General features: G+C 36.1%; 1 protein-coding gene across 3 annotated transcripts in view; it reads left to right on the forward strand.

Annotated features, from left to right (window-relative positions):
- Positions 1-17,582, forward strand: part of LOC105230055 (capon-like protein) — a 309,021-nt gene that overhangs the window by 12,560 nt on the left and 278,879 nt on the right. For all 3 annotated transcript variants that reach the window (XM_049457483.1, XM_049457482.1, XM_049457480.1), the window contains exon 2: positions 16,665-17,234. In XM_049457483.1, coding sequence (XP_049313440.1) covers positions 17,133-17,234 — 102 coding nt within the window. In that variant the 5' untranslated portion in view covers positions 16,665-17,132. The remainder of the gene's footprint in view (positions 1-16,664; positions 17,235-17,582) is intronic.

Consider the following 17,582-nt stretch of genomic DNA (forward strand, 5'->3'; position numbering starts at 1 on the left):
TTACGTTACTATTTTCGCAAAGATTTCTCAAAAAATTAATTTCACTTTAGGAAATTTTTTGGTATTACTTCATTGACTAGATAAGGCATATTTGTTTAACCCCGATCGCCATATTTTCTAAGAAGTTGTCTTTTGCTTTCGGTTAGGCTATACTGGCCGACTGTCACGCCATACATAGGATCTACTAATTTTTAATAATGCCAGTTGTAGGTTTAGTTTAGTTTGAAATGAAGTATTCATCATTAACGCTTTCTGCCAAATTTATAAGACCTCGATGTCATATTTCGTCCAGTTCTTTGAACTTCGAAGCTCCTAGATAATTAAAACGAGTTCTAGACAATCCTGGACCCAGGTATAGGTGGTGTTCTAGCGTCTCTCTTATGATGTTTCGTTTTCTGGAATTACTTTGTGGCCTGTAACCTAGAACGAATGCAGCCGCTTTACTGCACTAAACATCTTCTGTTACCTTGCTTCTAAGGACATTCTCTGTCATAATACGATGAAAGATTATTGCCTTAATTGTCCCCTGGATATCGACGTATATATTGATCCTTTTAACGTTTTTTTTTTGCGTTGTTAGCTAACTCGTCTACATTCCCAACTGCAAAGAGTTCTACCTGGAAGCTACTGCAGTATGCCGAGTTGTCTGAGATCCAACTTAGAGCATTTGCTTTAACTTTGAGGGGAAAACTTTGAACAACAAAGAAACTCTTCAAAAGGGAAGCAATCCGAAAACTAATTTAATTAAAAACAGTAATTTTTATAGGACAAGAGTAAGTAGAACGGACATATCAAAGGCAATTAATGAAAGGAAGTTGAAAGAATAAGGGGAAAAATCATAAGAGAACCTTAAATACGTTATGGACAAACTATTGACAGCGCTCAGTCGGTCTTCAATTATCGGTTAATTATCAAAAAGCTATAAATGCCAATTTAGAAGACTAAAGAAACAATTAACAAAAACAAAACTACAAATTAATTTTGTTTTCATCGCTCACCGCCAGCAGTTAAACGCAGCAATTTGCTATTTTTCCTTTTTGTTGTTGTAACTGTACATTGCGCAAGCGCATTCGGCTGATAATTTCAGTTTCATTCTGCCACCAAGATGCAATTTACTTTTGCTGATTTTTAACTTCTTTTCTTCAGTGTTTTTTTCTTCATTTAAAATAATTGTTGCATGAGCGCACAGTGTGAGCTAAAAGTATTCGTGTAAGACTTGAAAGAAGAAAAAAAGTTGAAGAACTGCTTAACAACGCCGGCGACGAGATAACAACATTGCTGCTGCCACAATGCTAAATTATTGTTAAATAACAACAAGCACTGCAACAACAACTACAATAACAGCAGCTTTGCAGTGTGCAAGCAGTAGATACGCTAACTGCAATCACAACAACAACAGTGTGTGTGCTTCATGGAAAAATGCCAATGCGATGCGATGGCAATAACAACAACAACGAGAAAATAATAATAACAACAACAAGAAGGAATCATAAAAGCAAAAAAAAATTACAATACTAAAAAATGAAAAGAAAACAACAACATTAAATATTACAACAACAACAATAAAAACAACAACATTAAAAATAACAACAACTATAATAAAAATAACAAACGTAACGAAGAAACACAACAACAACAAGACATAAAAAGTAACAGACACAACAACAACAAAAAAATAGTAACAACACGTGTTCGTCGTCGTAGCTGTAGCGGAAGTTCGAACGCCTAAAAGTGGACAGAAGTGGCAGGGGGCATGCAGAACAACTACTCGTTGCACCAGCAGTGGGGCCAAAAGACAACGACATCAACAGCGACAGCGACACCGACACCAACACCAACACCAGCACCGAATTGGAAGAAACAAGTTTTTCAGCGCGTCGTGGTTAAGTGCAATAGCACTTGAAGCTAAAGACCCTACCCAAGTTGAAAGTATTTTTTTTTCTCGCTATACATAAGCACACACACACATATAAATATATGTGTATGTTGGTTGAAGAATTTCAAGCAAAAAATTTTATATGCTTTTAACATATGTTTTTACGTATGTGTGTATATGTATATATAAAAGTTTTTATGTATGTATGTTAGTGTTTATATGAAAGCATACAAAGAGCAGTGAAGAATTCCAAGTGGCTCGTTGTTGCAGGAACAATGTTGGAAGCAGAACGAATAGCTAGAATTAGTGGCATAGCTGACAAATGACAGGCAGAGCGTGGCAACGAGAGAGAGAGAGAGAGGGGAATAAATGTATCTACCATATATGTATATGCTCATACTTACATACATATATACATATTGGTAGTTTAAAAGTGCACCGATCGTGCGTCCACTACACGCCACGCCACAACAATGAAAAAGCGAAACAACACCAACAATTATTACAATAACAAAAAACAATAGAAGCTGCACCGAAGTTGCACCGAAGCTATTCTACCCTTAATAAATAAAAATCATTTGATTTTAATCCTTCGGTTTGTATGGCAGCTATATGTTATAGTGATCCGATCTGAACAATTCTCTTGGATAATATAGTGTTGGCTTGGAGAGTAATCTATGCCAAATTTCGTGAACATATCTTAACAAACAAAAAAGTTTTCCATATAAGAAGGTAATTTTGATTGTACAGTTTATGTGACAGCTATATGCTATAGTAGTCCGATTTGAACAATTTCTGCCCAGATTGTAACGTTGCTCTGGACATTAATCCACACCAAATTTCTTGGAAATAACTTGTCAAATAAAAAAGTTTTCCATACAACGACTTGATTTTGTTCGACCAATTTGCACGACAGCTATATGCTACAGTGGTGCGATATCAAAAATTTTAACGGAGACTGTAACGTTGACTTAGACAATAATTCACGCCTAATTTCGTGAAGATATCTTAACAAATAAAAAAGTTTTCCATATATAAACTCGATTATGATCGTTCAGTTTGTATGGCAGCTATATGCTATAGTGGTCCAATATTGGGCATTCTAACAAATAAGTTACATCTTAAAGACAAAAATACGTGTGTAAAATTTCAGTTCGATATCTTAAAAAATGAGGGTATAGTTCGCGTATATAAAGGCATTGCACCGCTCAAAATCATGCCTCAGCTGTTCGCTGCCTGCATTGTACGTGCGCATATGAACGATTTGTTGCGCCGCCACATTAGTTGAACGGCGACGCACGCAACTCACGAGCGCGTCGAAATGGCCAAGTGTATGCTTTTCAAGTTTGTGTTGTGCGCATGCGCACTTGCCACCGCAACTCCACTAGCTATGGCGAGCCATGTTGCATTTAACATGCAGCGTAGCAAATTTTCCACTTAAAACATTTTCAGAATTAGAATCTAAAAATAAGAGACACAAGACAAAAGTTTTACGGATACGTGTCCGCTCGAGGCAACCGCTGTCCAACTATACTTATATACCATATATGCATGTTAGTGTGTGTGCATGTGCAGTGTGTGTCTTCAACATTGCCACTGACATTGTGACCAATGTGGCAAAGTGACTTAGCCGCAGCTTGTTGGGCCAGCCTTTGTTTTTAGGCGCTGGTTACTTGGGCCGCTAAGCCTCTTTTACAGTGCAAACAGAGACCGGATGGTCGCACCAAAGTTGATTTGGGCACGCAATATTGGCTTTTAGCTGCACACAAACAAACATACAAACATTTGTTTGTATGTAAAAATGTGTTTGGGTAAATATGTACACTGCGCAGGCGTAGCAGTCAGTTAAAACAATATTGTACTTACATTGTATTTTGTGTATTTTGTTAGAAGTGCCCCTAGTGTGTTTACTGTATATGGTCATAAAAATGTCCGCTCGTTAAGTATTTAATTAGATAATAGAGTTCGTGGAAGTTTTCAATAATTTTCTCTCTTTTACTTTTCGTCGGTAATTTAGGGTTTGTATTGGTGTAAACATGTCTTCTTTCTATTGGTTAATGTGTCATTAAAATATTTGTACCATTCCTCTGCAGCACTGCAGTGTCTATAAGAAATTTGTTTGTTGAATCAGAATTCACTAAATTATTGGGTTTGTTATTGTAGAACTCTTAAACTTAATCAAATCAAATGGAAGAACGTTTTAGAAACTCATTTGGAGCAGTTGAATGTAAGGAACTGAAAATCTGAGACAAAGAGAAGAGCACCACAGAAAAATAAATAATAGAAGAAAATATTGAAGCTTTTAGAGAAAAGAAATATGGATCAAATGAATGCAGAGATCTATTGAGGTCTGAATACAAAAAAACCGTAACTTCCGCTACACCGAAGCTATAATAAAAGTCACAAGGAGCTAAATCGGTGGTTGCGGCACGATATTGGTTGGAAAATTAACGACATACCACTAAGAATCGGCCTCCTTATACGAATAGCTTAGCGCATACCACGCATAACACTCAAATAGTATTCCTTGTTGATAGTTTGGTGGATCAGAAGGAATTCGCAGTGCACCACTTCTCGATAATCGAAGAAAATTGTCAACATATCTATGATTTTTGACATGCTTTGACGTGGTTTTCAAGGCAGAAATCATTGCCACGATATTCGGCCCATTGATGGTCTGTTGTCGGGTCATAATACGTTTTGTGACAACGTGGTAGTCTTGCTTTGACTTTTCTTAGGCGCAATTGATCTTTTAAAATGATCCTTCGATGAAATTGTCTCAAAGTGTTTGGTATTCAAATGTATTCAATTTGCTTTAAACAATTAGGATTTTAAAGCACTCAGAATTTGATTGGATAGCTGCTACTACTCTTTGAGATGTCATCAAGCCTGACGATTTGAATTTAAAAAAAGGCTCTACTCAATCCACAAAAAGGGAAACTTCGCCATCAGCGCCATCTATTGAGGGATGAGCTTCCACAACATCGCAAATAAGGTTCTATCGAGCGTATTGTGTGAAAGAATAAAGTCCACCGTCAACAAATTGATTGGACCTTATCAGTGTGTTCAGGCCTGGAAAATCAAGAACTGAACAGGCGCCAAACCTTAGAAAAGACCCGTGAAAAGACAATCGACAACACGAAAAGGAGCCGCAAAACTAATACAGCTGTGAAAACTGCAATACCAAAAGCTTCTCTGGAAGCACCTCTTCGAGCCGTTCGATACAAAACTCAATCTACTCAAGCTACAGAAGTAAATAGAAAAGGTACTGTCTTCCATAAGAATGTACGGCTACTAGCCGCCGATGATTTTGATATTATTGCCCTTAACAACCGTGCCGTTAGTTCTGCTTTCTCCAGAATGTATAAGGAAGCGAATGGACTAGGCTCCCATGTCTCATTAACAACAACGTCTGCCTTGAAATCCAAAAAAGTCCGGGGGGCTCTGGGCTGAGTCGTCACCTGTGATTACGTTATTCAAAAATTGGGGGTAATTTTCACACATGTTCAAATTTTCTTGGCAACTTCCCGCAGACGTGTTGTAAACTCCCCTATAATGTCTTCGCCAATATTGTTTCTAATCATTGATTGACCGAAGATGCATTTAATAAATGAGAGTCGCAAATTTTGATAAAATCTATCTCAAAGTTCAACGTAAATTCTAAATCGCCATCGTTCATATGCAGCTGCAGCTGGTACCTCATTTATTGACTTCGCATTGGGTTGAGAACGGGAAAAGCGATAATATGTAATGCAAGAGACATAAAACATTTCAAAGATTACATTCTAAAGTTGTCATTTATTTAGTAAAGTACATAGAAGACCATTAACTGCTTACAATGGAACTAGCAAAGACATTTGTTATTGCTGCCATAAGTGAAACAAAATAAAAAATATAAACGTCTGCATTCAGCGCATTGCACTTGTAAATAGATTGAAATGCTTCACCGACAAGTTATTGACTACTTCAGACGTCAGCGTCCATTGACATGTGCACGCGGGCATCACTTGCCACTCCTCTCAGGGCATTCGGACGCGCTGGCTTATGCTCATTTGGCCTTCACTGCGCAATTTACACAATTCACTATTGTTGTATTAAGAATTTTACAATTCATTGCACTGTTGCTTCGTTTGTTACACCCTCAACGGGGTGTATTAAGCGTGATATGAAGTTTCTAAGAAACCGAAAGAAACGTCGGAGGGCTTATAAAGTATATATAATGAATTAGCTTGACGAGCTTGCTCTGGCCGTTTGTCTGTCTGTATGTATGCGAACTAGTCTCTCAGTGTTTGAGAGACCGATCTGAAATTTTGCACATATCCTGCTCTCCTAAAGAAGCTGTTCATCTGTCAGAACCGCCGAAAAAGTCATGGTATTGAAAACTCTTTTATTTGACGAGATATCTTCACGAAATTTTATATAGATTATTTCTGAAGATAACGCTACTATCTCCGAAGATATTGTTCAGATCGTATCACTATAGCATATAGCTGTCATACAAACTGAGCGATCAAAATCAAGTCATTGTATGGGAAACTTTCTTATTTGAGGAGATATCTTCACGAAATTTTGTAAAGAATATTATCGAAGAAAACGGTACTCTCTCTGAAGATACCGTTCAGATTGAAATACTATAGCATATAGCTGTCATACAAACTAACCGATTAAAATGAAGTTCTCGTACAGACATTTTTTATTTGTGAAGGGACTATTGTCGAAGTTAGTGTTTTTTTCTTATTTTTTGTTATTCTTTCTCTATTATGATTGTTTTTGTTGTTATTGCTGACTTTAGTGCAATTGCGTAATTGTTTTACTTTATTACATTTCTCGCTTCTATGCTGCAATGCAATTCAAGTAGTTACATAATGAAGACAGCAAGCGCACAACAAATGCAACAACAACAACAATAGCACTACTAAAAGCAATATAGAGAATAACCGACATCGGTCAATACATAAGCTTAAACTTGAGTAGGACTTAATGGTTCACTGGTTAAATTGCTAGCCATTGTAGTTGTATATAAGTATTATATAAACGTTCATATGATGTATATGCATGTATGAGTGTGTGTGTGCAAATTGACCATTCGTATTCTCTGGTAACTACTGTTTTGTTCTTATTTTCTTCTTTGGTATTGCAGTGTGGTTAAGCTTTGCAACAAACTCTGCTGAACTTCGCTATCTTCGTCATTCCACCACATTCTCTCATTCTCTCTTTTATGTTCCAATAGCATGAAGACTATCTTGTTAGTTCAAAAGAAGGTATTAGGTTTCGTTGCAAGTGCATTTACTTTCAGCTTTTAAGGAGGTTTGAAAAACTTCTTCTTCTGGTTGAAGTGTAATCGCTAAACGTTTTCAGCTGAGTCCAACCAAGAGTGGCAATGGCCTCCACTTCTTTCGTGTGAGAAATAAATTTACTCGCTTTAAAATATCCAGCACTTTGTAGGAACTGAAAGTCTTCAGCATTATGCGTGTCGTTAAATAAATTGGTCTCTGTAACTCTCTTCTTCCTCTCCTCTCCACCTCTTACTCATACTTTCCCAGCGAAACCTTGCTTGGAAATGTTGGTGAAACATTTCTTTCAGACCTCTGTATGTGACAGTCTACAATTTCATTGATTACAATTTTTTCATGATTTATTAAGAATCAATCCACTTGTAGTAAAGGAAGAAAGATTTCAACTTGTACCGAAGAAAATCATAAAAATTTCTCATTGAAGTGGGCACTCAGTTACTCTTCGGGCTTTTTATAAGCAAATGGCGATCAAATAGCTTTTGAATATGGGTATGTTCAGTTTGCTACGAAGTTTCTAACACGTAGAATACTCGTAAAACATCTGAGACCATATAAAGTCGATTTAGTCAAGCCTGTCTGTTCAGTTAATATGCTTTACAGCTCCATATCTCTTTATATTGCTATTGGATACCATCTCTGGGACTCTACCGATGACTTAAAGCGATCTTATGACTTCATAAAAAATACTTCTTTAAGTAATTCGAGGTGCCAGCATTTTAGATTTGTAGAGCTGTATTCCACTTTAATGTTGTATCAAAGAGCTACTATAGTTCTAGATAATAACACTCACTTTAAAAATTAAAGGCCGAGTTTGCGCAAACAATCTTCCATGAAAAGTTACTTCTTGATTATTTCAGCTTCTTAACGATTTCAGACACTATTCTAAAATATCGATTTTCTAATGCAGTTTCTTTTTGTTGCAGGATAAGTCGAAATCGCTTATTCTTAAGAGTAAGAGCCACTGAGAGTCTATTAAAAGTTGTATATTACAACAATCAATATTTTATTCAAAATTACTTCGCAAACAACTCAGAGCTTTACCTATTTAACGTGCCGATGTAAAATATCGATGTTCTTTTGTAGTTTCTTTTTGTCCGTTGACAACTCAAACCGTGATTTCAATAATTCTTAAAAGCAGAAGCTATTAAGAGTCGAAGTCACTTATTCTTAAGAGTAAGAGTTATTGTAGTTACTGCCATAACCGCGTAAGCGATGTCGACGCCAATATAGCTGAAGTGTTACTAAGAACCTATTAAAAGTTGCCGATTAACACAACTCAAAAGTTCTTCGCAAGTAACTCAGAGCTTTCTCGATTTAACGTGCCGATCTTATATATCTATGTTCTTTTGTACTTTTATTTTATCCGTTGACAACTCAAACCGTGATTTCAATAATTCTTAAAAGCAAATCCTATTAAGAGTTGAGTTAACTAGAATTTATTTTAAAAACTTCACACAAACAGCCGCGTAGACTTCTATTCGAAAACTTTAATGGACAATGTTGAGCAATTCTTCAATTAAGTTTTCTAGCTTCAAACTCTAAAGAATACACACGATTGCATGATCATTTATAATTAATTTTCATTTCTCGTTTAAACCCACACATTCTTACACATACCATACGTTCATGCCATATTTCGAAATCCACCCTCAGTTAGTATTTTTGTCATTGCCTGCCTATTTTTGAAATGTTGCAAGTAAAGACTCGTAATGAAAAAATTGTGTTGGCCCAAATAATAGTTATTACATACATACAAATATATTACATACGATCATATTACATACAATCATATTACAAACATATTACATACATATTCATCTATAGAAATATAAATTCTTCAATGAAGAGCCATAAATTTAAACAATTACGATTAATTTATTCTTAGCAAGGGCTATGCAGCTGACGTTTCTGCTTGTTTCGATAAACTTTTGATTAAAAAATTTTCAGAATTTTTATGAAAAAAGCAAATAAAACGAAGCTGAGTACGAACAGTTAAAGTTTGATGCTTACACAGTGAAGTGAGCGCAAGCAAATTGCAAAAGTAAGGAATGACGTTGAAACAACTCTAGTTGGTAGACTGTATACAGACCTGTGCAAAATAATAGATACACAGCAATGCATTCTTAGAGTTTCTCATATTAATTTCATTTAATTTTTGGATGTAAAGACAACAACTGAGTTTTTTCTATGGCAATAAAAACGTTTTTCAATGTGAGGAAATATTAGTTCTCGGCTTAAACTGGGAGTTAGTTGTTCAAAGATTGGATAGATGAGATTTATATACTGATTTTTGAGAATTATATAACGATTTTTGAGTTTCATTTGAGGACTTTATATTTCTCAAAAATTGATTTAATATTTTTTATAAGTTTGATTGAGTCCGCTCAATATTCTTTTTAAAATCTGGAGCTACTATTGAGTTTGATTCCTTTTCTAGAACAATTGCTTATATTTTTATGGGTTTTTTTCTCAAAGGTTTAATTAATATTTAATTCCAAATTACTTGAGTCAAGTCTCTATACTTTATCTGGAGATATTGGTTTTCATTTCTGGTCTGAAAGAATTGTTTATATTTTATGAATTTTTTTAATTTTCTTTTTCCTTTCTAAATATTTCATCCGTCTTCTAATATATGTATATTCTTTAAATTTTGATTCGAAACCAGTATTCTGGAAGGAAAGAAATCTAATTATTCAGAGGTTGGAGAGAGCTGAATTAAAGGTATAATATTTGGTGGTCAATTTGAGAACTTAATATATCTTAGAGGTTGACTTAAATTTTTTTCTAAATTACTTGTGTCAAGTCTGTATACTTTTCACGATCTGAATATATTGGTTTTGATTCTTTGTCTGGAAGAATTGCCTATGTTTTATGAATTTTATTTTATACTTTCTACACATTTTAGCGTATGTGTTCTAGAATATGTTTTAGATTTTGATTTGATAATAGCTCTTTGTTGGACTATATTCTGACAGAAAATTATTATATATTTGCTGACCAGTTATTAAGAACTGAGCTTGGCATTATGCCAATATACCAGTTATATACCGGTTATATACAAATTATATACCAGTTATATCAATTTTTTCCACAATTTTTCACAAGAATGCATATATTTTTGGTATTTATGTAGTATGACAATATGTACCGATGCATTTTGAAAAATATTTTATTTTTATTAATTTTGAAACTGCTTCTTTAATTATAAGAAAATATTGTATTAGGGGCTCTTTAATATATACCTTAATTTTTATTTCTTCATTAATAACATAATTTTTTTTTTATTTTTGTTTTGGTTTATTTTTACCTAAACCCATACATACATACTTGTTAATGGTTATTTATTTTCGATTTTTCAACTACTTTTGGCAGCTATGCCAAAAGTTCCAATACATACAATTGTATCTACATAGACAAGTACATGTTATTACATTGTCACTATGGGATTAGGAAAAGTTTTAATATTTTCCAGTAACACCTGTATGCGACAGTTTTCAACAAAAGTTTTGTCCTTAAATTGGCGATGGCACAGACAATGACATTGTAAATTTTTATATACATACTTGAATGTGTATTTGTATTTATATACACTTTTATATGTATGAAAAAAGTTTAGTTTAAATTTTAATAGAAGCTTTGAAGTGTGAAAGTTTGCAATTTGCGGTTATTTTTGCTCGATTTGAGTACTTTTAATTGATTTGAATTGGATTGTGTATTCCATCGAAGCAGCCAGATGTTTTTAATGTAGTTTTATATAAAATTCGTGCATTAAAACCTCGGTATGCTTTTTCGAATTTTAAATAATAATTATATAAACTGTTAAGGACAAAGAGAAAATATGGCGAATTGCTGAAAAAACATCATTGTACGCTTTCCTTTCCACCATTAGAAAGGGCTAACTAAATCCAAGTATTTTAATCTGTTCTTTACTGCAGATTGCGTCTGATAAGATTACCAACCTTACAGCATGAACGCCAATAGGGCAACAGTCTGATAAAACCTTCACAATTAGGAAGAGGCTAGCTTTTCTGAAGGCAATGAGATCACTAGATCTCTTGCGATTGATCTTGGCCCAAAAGGATTATGCGACAGCGCATGTAACGATAGTGGCGCAGCATTGGCCAAACTCCCGCGAAGCCCAGCTATCTAGTAATAGAATAGAAAAGGATATGAGGGCACCGACCCGCTTCCATTCTGTTGATAGCGGTTCTAGGGTGCCTTTCTTCAGTCTTATCACAAAGAGACTTGATGCGATAACAAGATTAGGCACCCCTTGACCACTGATCTGGATTTGGATGGTCACTTCTCCGAAGGAGGCTGTACTCCGGAGCAATAAATCTACTGATACCTTAATGGCTGCAACCTCGGCTTGGAAAACATTGCAGTAGTCAGGAAGTCTGAAGCTGCAGTTGATAGAGAGCTCCAGACATTAAAACCCCTCCAGCAACATTCCTCTCAAGCATTGACTCATCCGTAAAGAAGCTCACTTCCCTCTCCTCCATAGGTTTCTTACCACCCACAACTCCATCGCAGGTATATGGGTAGAAAGGAGATGCCATACCTCGGTTTGGCGAATCCACGATCCAAGTGATTCGGTATGAAGTCAAAGTGAATGAGGATTTCCGAGTGTTCAGACACATGTTCTTTTACGAACCAAGTCTCTCTGAGCCTGATAGCAACTTTCGCAGCTATACACCTTCCGACGATGTCTAAGGGCACCATGTGCAAGATGGCGTTAAGTGCTAGGGTTGGAATGTCGATGAGCGCCACCCGTTGAATGCTCTTGAGTTTCTTTGTAAATGTGGTCTTTTCTAGAGCTCTCCACCACATAAAGACTCCATAGAACATAATGAGCTTGACTGTGGTGTCGTAAAGTCGGAGGATCATTTTCGGTGAAAGACTCCACCTTTGCCAATGGTTCCCCTACAGAAGTATAAGGTAATCGATGCCTCTCCGTCTCCTTAATTTGTTACAACGATGTGATACCCTTGCGTTAACTCGTACACGGTACTCAGGAACTTTCTTTGACCATAAGTGCTATATCGTCTTCACAATGCTGCCACGATTCTGAAATTTTTTAAGCAGGACGTTAACGACCAGGATCCATAGAAGATGAGGAAGAACTTCAATTCCGTTTCTATCAATCTGTAGCACAGAAGACTCAAAATAAGGCGTTTGAGGTTTGATTCAAGTCAAAATCGTGCTCCTCCCTATGTTTCAGTCCATCAGTCTATGAAGAGTTTTTTAGTAAGAAGAAGGAAAGGCTGATGAGCCTGAAGTCCTTGGCCGTAACATGGGAGCTCTTGGTTTAAAACAAAAAGATATAAGAGGAGGTTGCCAATCGTCCGAAAAATTTGAGCCACTACAGTAGTTGCAGATACTTTTTTGTTCAAGTGTTTCTGGATTCCTAGCGCGGAATTGCAGTTAAGGAGAAAATGCTATGATCTCATTTTTTCGAAAAATGTGTCTCAGGTAAAGAAAACTAATTGAATGCTTGAGTTTGCTAGTGGTCCATATTTGTATAGAAACCGTAGGGCTTGACTGAGACTTAAGCTCCATTTACTGTTAATCTTTACAGACTAGTCAGCAAAATATTAGGTTGATAAATATTCGGGTTCTCAAGTAGGGACACACACATTTGCTAGCCGTTCGTTCCCACAAACGGACCCGGATTATTATCCGGCCAAGGGCTGTCAATTCGGCACCATTCCTAAAATTGTTTTAGGAATGTTTTCTGCCTCTATAACAACAACAAAAATACATTTTCTGCAGCACCGTTCCTTGGCAAGCAATTTCAAAACTACTAACCATATTTTTTAGATGAAAAATACTTTCGTAAAATATTATCGGTGTATTTGGAGGGGGAGGGGGGGTTACATGGCTACCTTTTTGTCGAACAACTTCATGGCATGAACTATATTCCTTTTAGTACAAACAAGGCTTTAAGCAGAACGGTATTTCATTTTCGGTTCCATCTTCCCTTCCTATTTTCTCCCTTTTCACGCATTCTCGGATATAAAAATTCATTTAACGGCTGCCATAGTGACCATGGTGTCATTTATCACCAGATAAGAATGTTTTCTCAGCAGCAGCTGCTCCGAACATTTTCACCACATAAAATGAGCAATTTTTCAGTGCGCTCAAGAAAGATGCAGAACAACAGAAAAATAATTTCAAAATATTATGAAATTTTTTCGCTTTAAACGGCAGACTGTCGGGGGTGTGGTGTAATTAAGCGGCTTTGTTTAATACACAAAAACAAAAACTGATTATAAAAACTGATTGCGAAACAGCTGCTGAGTGAATATTACGAATAAGGAAAAGATCGAAAAAATCTTAACAGAAAAACAAAACCAAAATCGGCCAGTAGGTAAAACCAGCTTCGACTTTTGATTGAGACGACAATAAACCAGTTTAAACGCACAACAAAAAAAAAAAACAAAAAAACGAAGAGCAAAGCGCTGAAAGATTATAAAAGAATTGCGAATTCGTAATTCAAGTGAACTAGTCAAAATAGTTAAAGACACTTTAAAGCGAAAAGCCGCAAACAGAGCGTAGCCGAATGAGGTAAACAAAATGAATTCGCGAATGTGCAAAATTTTATGAGTTCACGGGCATTCAAGAACAACAACATCGACCATCCCATAGTTTCACACGGAAACGAAGTGACTAAACCAAATTATAATTGGGCTTAACTACAAACGAATAAGAAAGCTTCGATAAACGAGCGCGATAAATACCTAGCTGTAGATGTGCGATTTTTAGCGAAGATAATACATACTATCTGTATATAAACATATATGTACAACTAGGTATAAGTATGCAAATCATGTACACATAAGTTCTTGCAAAATTTTGCGGCAAACTCAGCGGCCGGTCACAATTTTACCCACGTCTTCGCGTGAGTTATGCGTATGAAGTCACTTATTAGCAAAGTGTTTATGCTTTGACGGGGCTAATACGCCGCGAAAGGTGATTAAGGAAATGTTTGACCTGAAGCAGGTGCTTGCCCCCTGTGGGTTTGGTTACTTTTTTCTTATATTCGAAAATTCGAAATCATTAACTCTTGGTCAGTGTATTGGATACATTGACTGTCGACACTTTTACTTGAAATTAATCAGTGTTTTGGTGTGAATGAGCCGCTGTGTACATGCGTAATCACTTTTACCGTAGATAATTTTATAATAATCTAACTTTGACAGACTTTTTGGCTAAGTTTGCATTCCATCTATAAATAATAATATTAATTTTGTTCGATGGGTCTTATGTTCGGTCTTTTTCGCTATCGAGGAGTCAGCGGAGATCACGCGTAGTGAACATTTTCACGCAAGAATCCAAATTTAGACGGAAGATTTTGGAGAGGTTTTCTGTAAATTTCTCTCCCTTAAGCTACTATTAAGTTAGCAGTTCCGCGAGATGAAAGATTGTAGATTCACTCCGACAGCAAAGCGGAAATACCAGCTTCGATTACATCGGAATGAGAACGAGTTGGGTCACCATTGCCATCTTGCGTTTTACCGTTGAACCTATGGACTTCGCGGAAGCCTATCAGGCGCTGATTAACAACTAGCTCCCTTGCGACTGCGAGGTTTACTGGCTTAATACGGAACACAGGAGATCCACTGAACTACTTGCTCTCAGTAAGGTTAATCTTGCCGCAATCGTAAGAACTCTTACTGGTCATTGTGTAGTAGCCGTGCATGCGGTAAGGCAGTCTCAAAGCACTTTGCTGATTTTTCGAGTCTTTTCGATCAATAAAAAGCAGTATTTAAGTATTACAAATGAACTGACGTTCCAAGCTGTCCAAGTGGAATCCTTTTTGGATCGAACTTTGAACCTAACTGAATGTCTGTGGTCGCATTTCGCTAGCAACATCCCTTCGCTCTATAAGTTCTTAAAACGTTCCAAGAAGAACCGACGTTTTTGAGCCATGTTTAGCGATGAGATCCATTTCTGGCAACGAGTAGGTAAACAAGCGAAATTGCCGCATCTGCCATTTCAAGAGCTGCCATTTCATCCAGAAAACACAACGTTTTGATGTGGTTTATGATTCACTCCATACATTTCTTCAAAAATGATGCCGGTGAGAACGTAACCGTCAATGATGACCTTTTTCGCGCCATGATATCCGACTATTTGATGCCTGAAAATGAAGATCATGATCTCGGCGAAATTTGATTTCAACAGGATGGAGTCACTTTCAGCACAAGATCGTGTGATATCACACAGTTAGACTTTTTATTGTGGGGATATGTAAAGTATATGCGAACAATCCCGTTTCGATTGAAGCCTTGAAGCAAAATTTCACGCGTGGCATTCGCCAGTCAAAATGCTCTAACGAGTTATCGAAAATTGGACTCAGCGAATGTCAGAATTTGCCGAGATATGAGATATCGATTATTAACACATAAAATCGTGTTAAAATAAGGCTGATCTCTTGTCTTATATCACAGCTTTTTTGTACAATGATTGTAAGATCGTCAGATAGGTGATAGTAATATCTGTTTGGTGTTTTGTTTTGATTCTCGATGATATCTAAGCCTAGGGTACTTATGTCGAGTTATCGACCGAACGCCGTTGCTTGTGATCATTAGTTTTCATCCACTTTAGAATTCGTTTGGGATTAGATCTTACACCTATTCTTAAACATAATCAAAGAAAGGCTCCAAGAGTTCAGGATCTTTGATGTATTTGTACCGTTCTCGTACTTTGCTAAAGCTTGTTACCAGAGAGTTTGCCAATAACTCAAAGTCTTCTGGAATTTGAAGTTTAAGAAGAAGAGTGTTGCTCTGAACAAGCTCAAATACTTATGGGAAGTATTATGAAATTTACTATCGAGTTGTTTTTAATCTCTTTTCTAGTTTTTCTACCAAGAGTTTATATAACTTCCTACGAATTTGCATACTTATGAAAGAAAGCTATTGCGTCAGCCAACTAAGTCTCAGTCGCCAAAAACACGAAACCAAAGTAATTAATTTGCATATTTCATGCGAATCAGAGTTAGACGACCAAAGCTACGCTAATGAGTGGCTAAATGTGCTGCTTTTGGTGTGGACTTAAGAAAGTGTTTGGGTGTCTGGTTAGCCAGTCAATGACTCACAAGAGTTGACTAATGTCTGCGAAGCTAGACAGTTGCGCCCTGGTTCATGTGCGTACTTCCGAAACAAAATATTCGCGGAAATAGCTTAAGTCGAGTTAGATTAGTGAGAAAAATTTGAGTTATTCTGACAAATTTTTCGAGATTCGAAGTTTTTGCCTTCAAAATATCTCGGAATCGCGGAATTTAAATTATGTTAAAATAAAGTTTAAGTATCTGCTTGGATTTTTCGGTAGAAATCAAAGCAGCCGCTTAAGCTTAAGTCCACTTAAGCCGTTTTAACAAATTGCCACAATCATCAATTGATTTCAAAAGTGCACTAACATAATATTTTTATACTTTTTATGGTATTATGTGGCAAAATAAATAATTAATTGTCTTTCTCTTTCAATTACAGATTTACCACTAGCTATTTGCCACTGGAAACCATTTTGAAAGCGTGCAAAATTCTATTAATGAATTAATTAACGAGCGTAAATGCAATTTAATTCAAATCAATTTGCCGCGTAGTGATTTAGTGTTTCGAAAAAAATAAAATATTAAAAATAAAAAATAAATTGTTAGTGAGCGCAACACGTCGAAATTGTATCCTCCGTGTGTGGGCGCCTGTGCGAAGCAAGTGAAAAAGCTTAAAAATTTAAATTCAACGCGTATTGCTAAATTATTCAATTAATTTGTGTGCTTTCCGTGTTTATATTCGATCGTTCGTTTGGTGCGTTTTTGTATGAGTTCGCGAAATTCGAGTAGTGGTAACGGCTTTTTATGGCACATCGGGCACTCATTGCACAAGCGTAGCGAGAAGAAAATGAAAACAATTTCATGATACTACAAGTGGTCTGAATCAGTGATACTAAACTATTTGAGAATGCCGTCGACACCGTACGATTTGGTGCAGGACGATCAGGATTTGCGTGTGCCGTTGCATGCCGAGCAGGCCTTCTTCCATGGCATCACATTTCAAGCTAAGGTGAGTGGAAAAACTTGCATAATTTTTGGTTTGCTTTTCATGTATACAGCTTATTTTTAATCAACCTTAATATATAATATATTCCACGATTTTATTAGAGAAAAAGGTGAAAAATATTTATTCATCATAACCTCAAACTTAAAATGAAAATTGAATTTTAAACGAAAATGAAGTTATTTTAGACCAGTTTTATCAATTACTTGCCAACAATTTGGATTTTTATATTTTTACATAATCTCAAACTTTAATGGAACCACAAAAGGCTCCAAATAATTTAAGAGAATGTTTCTTATTTCAGCTATCTATTTTTACAAAGTGTATCCTCTGAAATTATTGGATTCCAATGAT

This window comes from Bactrocera dorsalis, chromosome 5 (genome assembly GCF_023373825.1).
Source record: "Bactrocera dorsalis isolate Fly_Bdor chromosome 5, ASM2337382v1, whole genome shotgun sequence".
Classification (NCBI taxonomy): domain Eukaryota; kingdom Metazoa; phylum Arthropoda; class Insecta; order Diptera; family Tephritidae; genus Bactrocera; species Bactrocera dorsalis.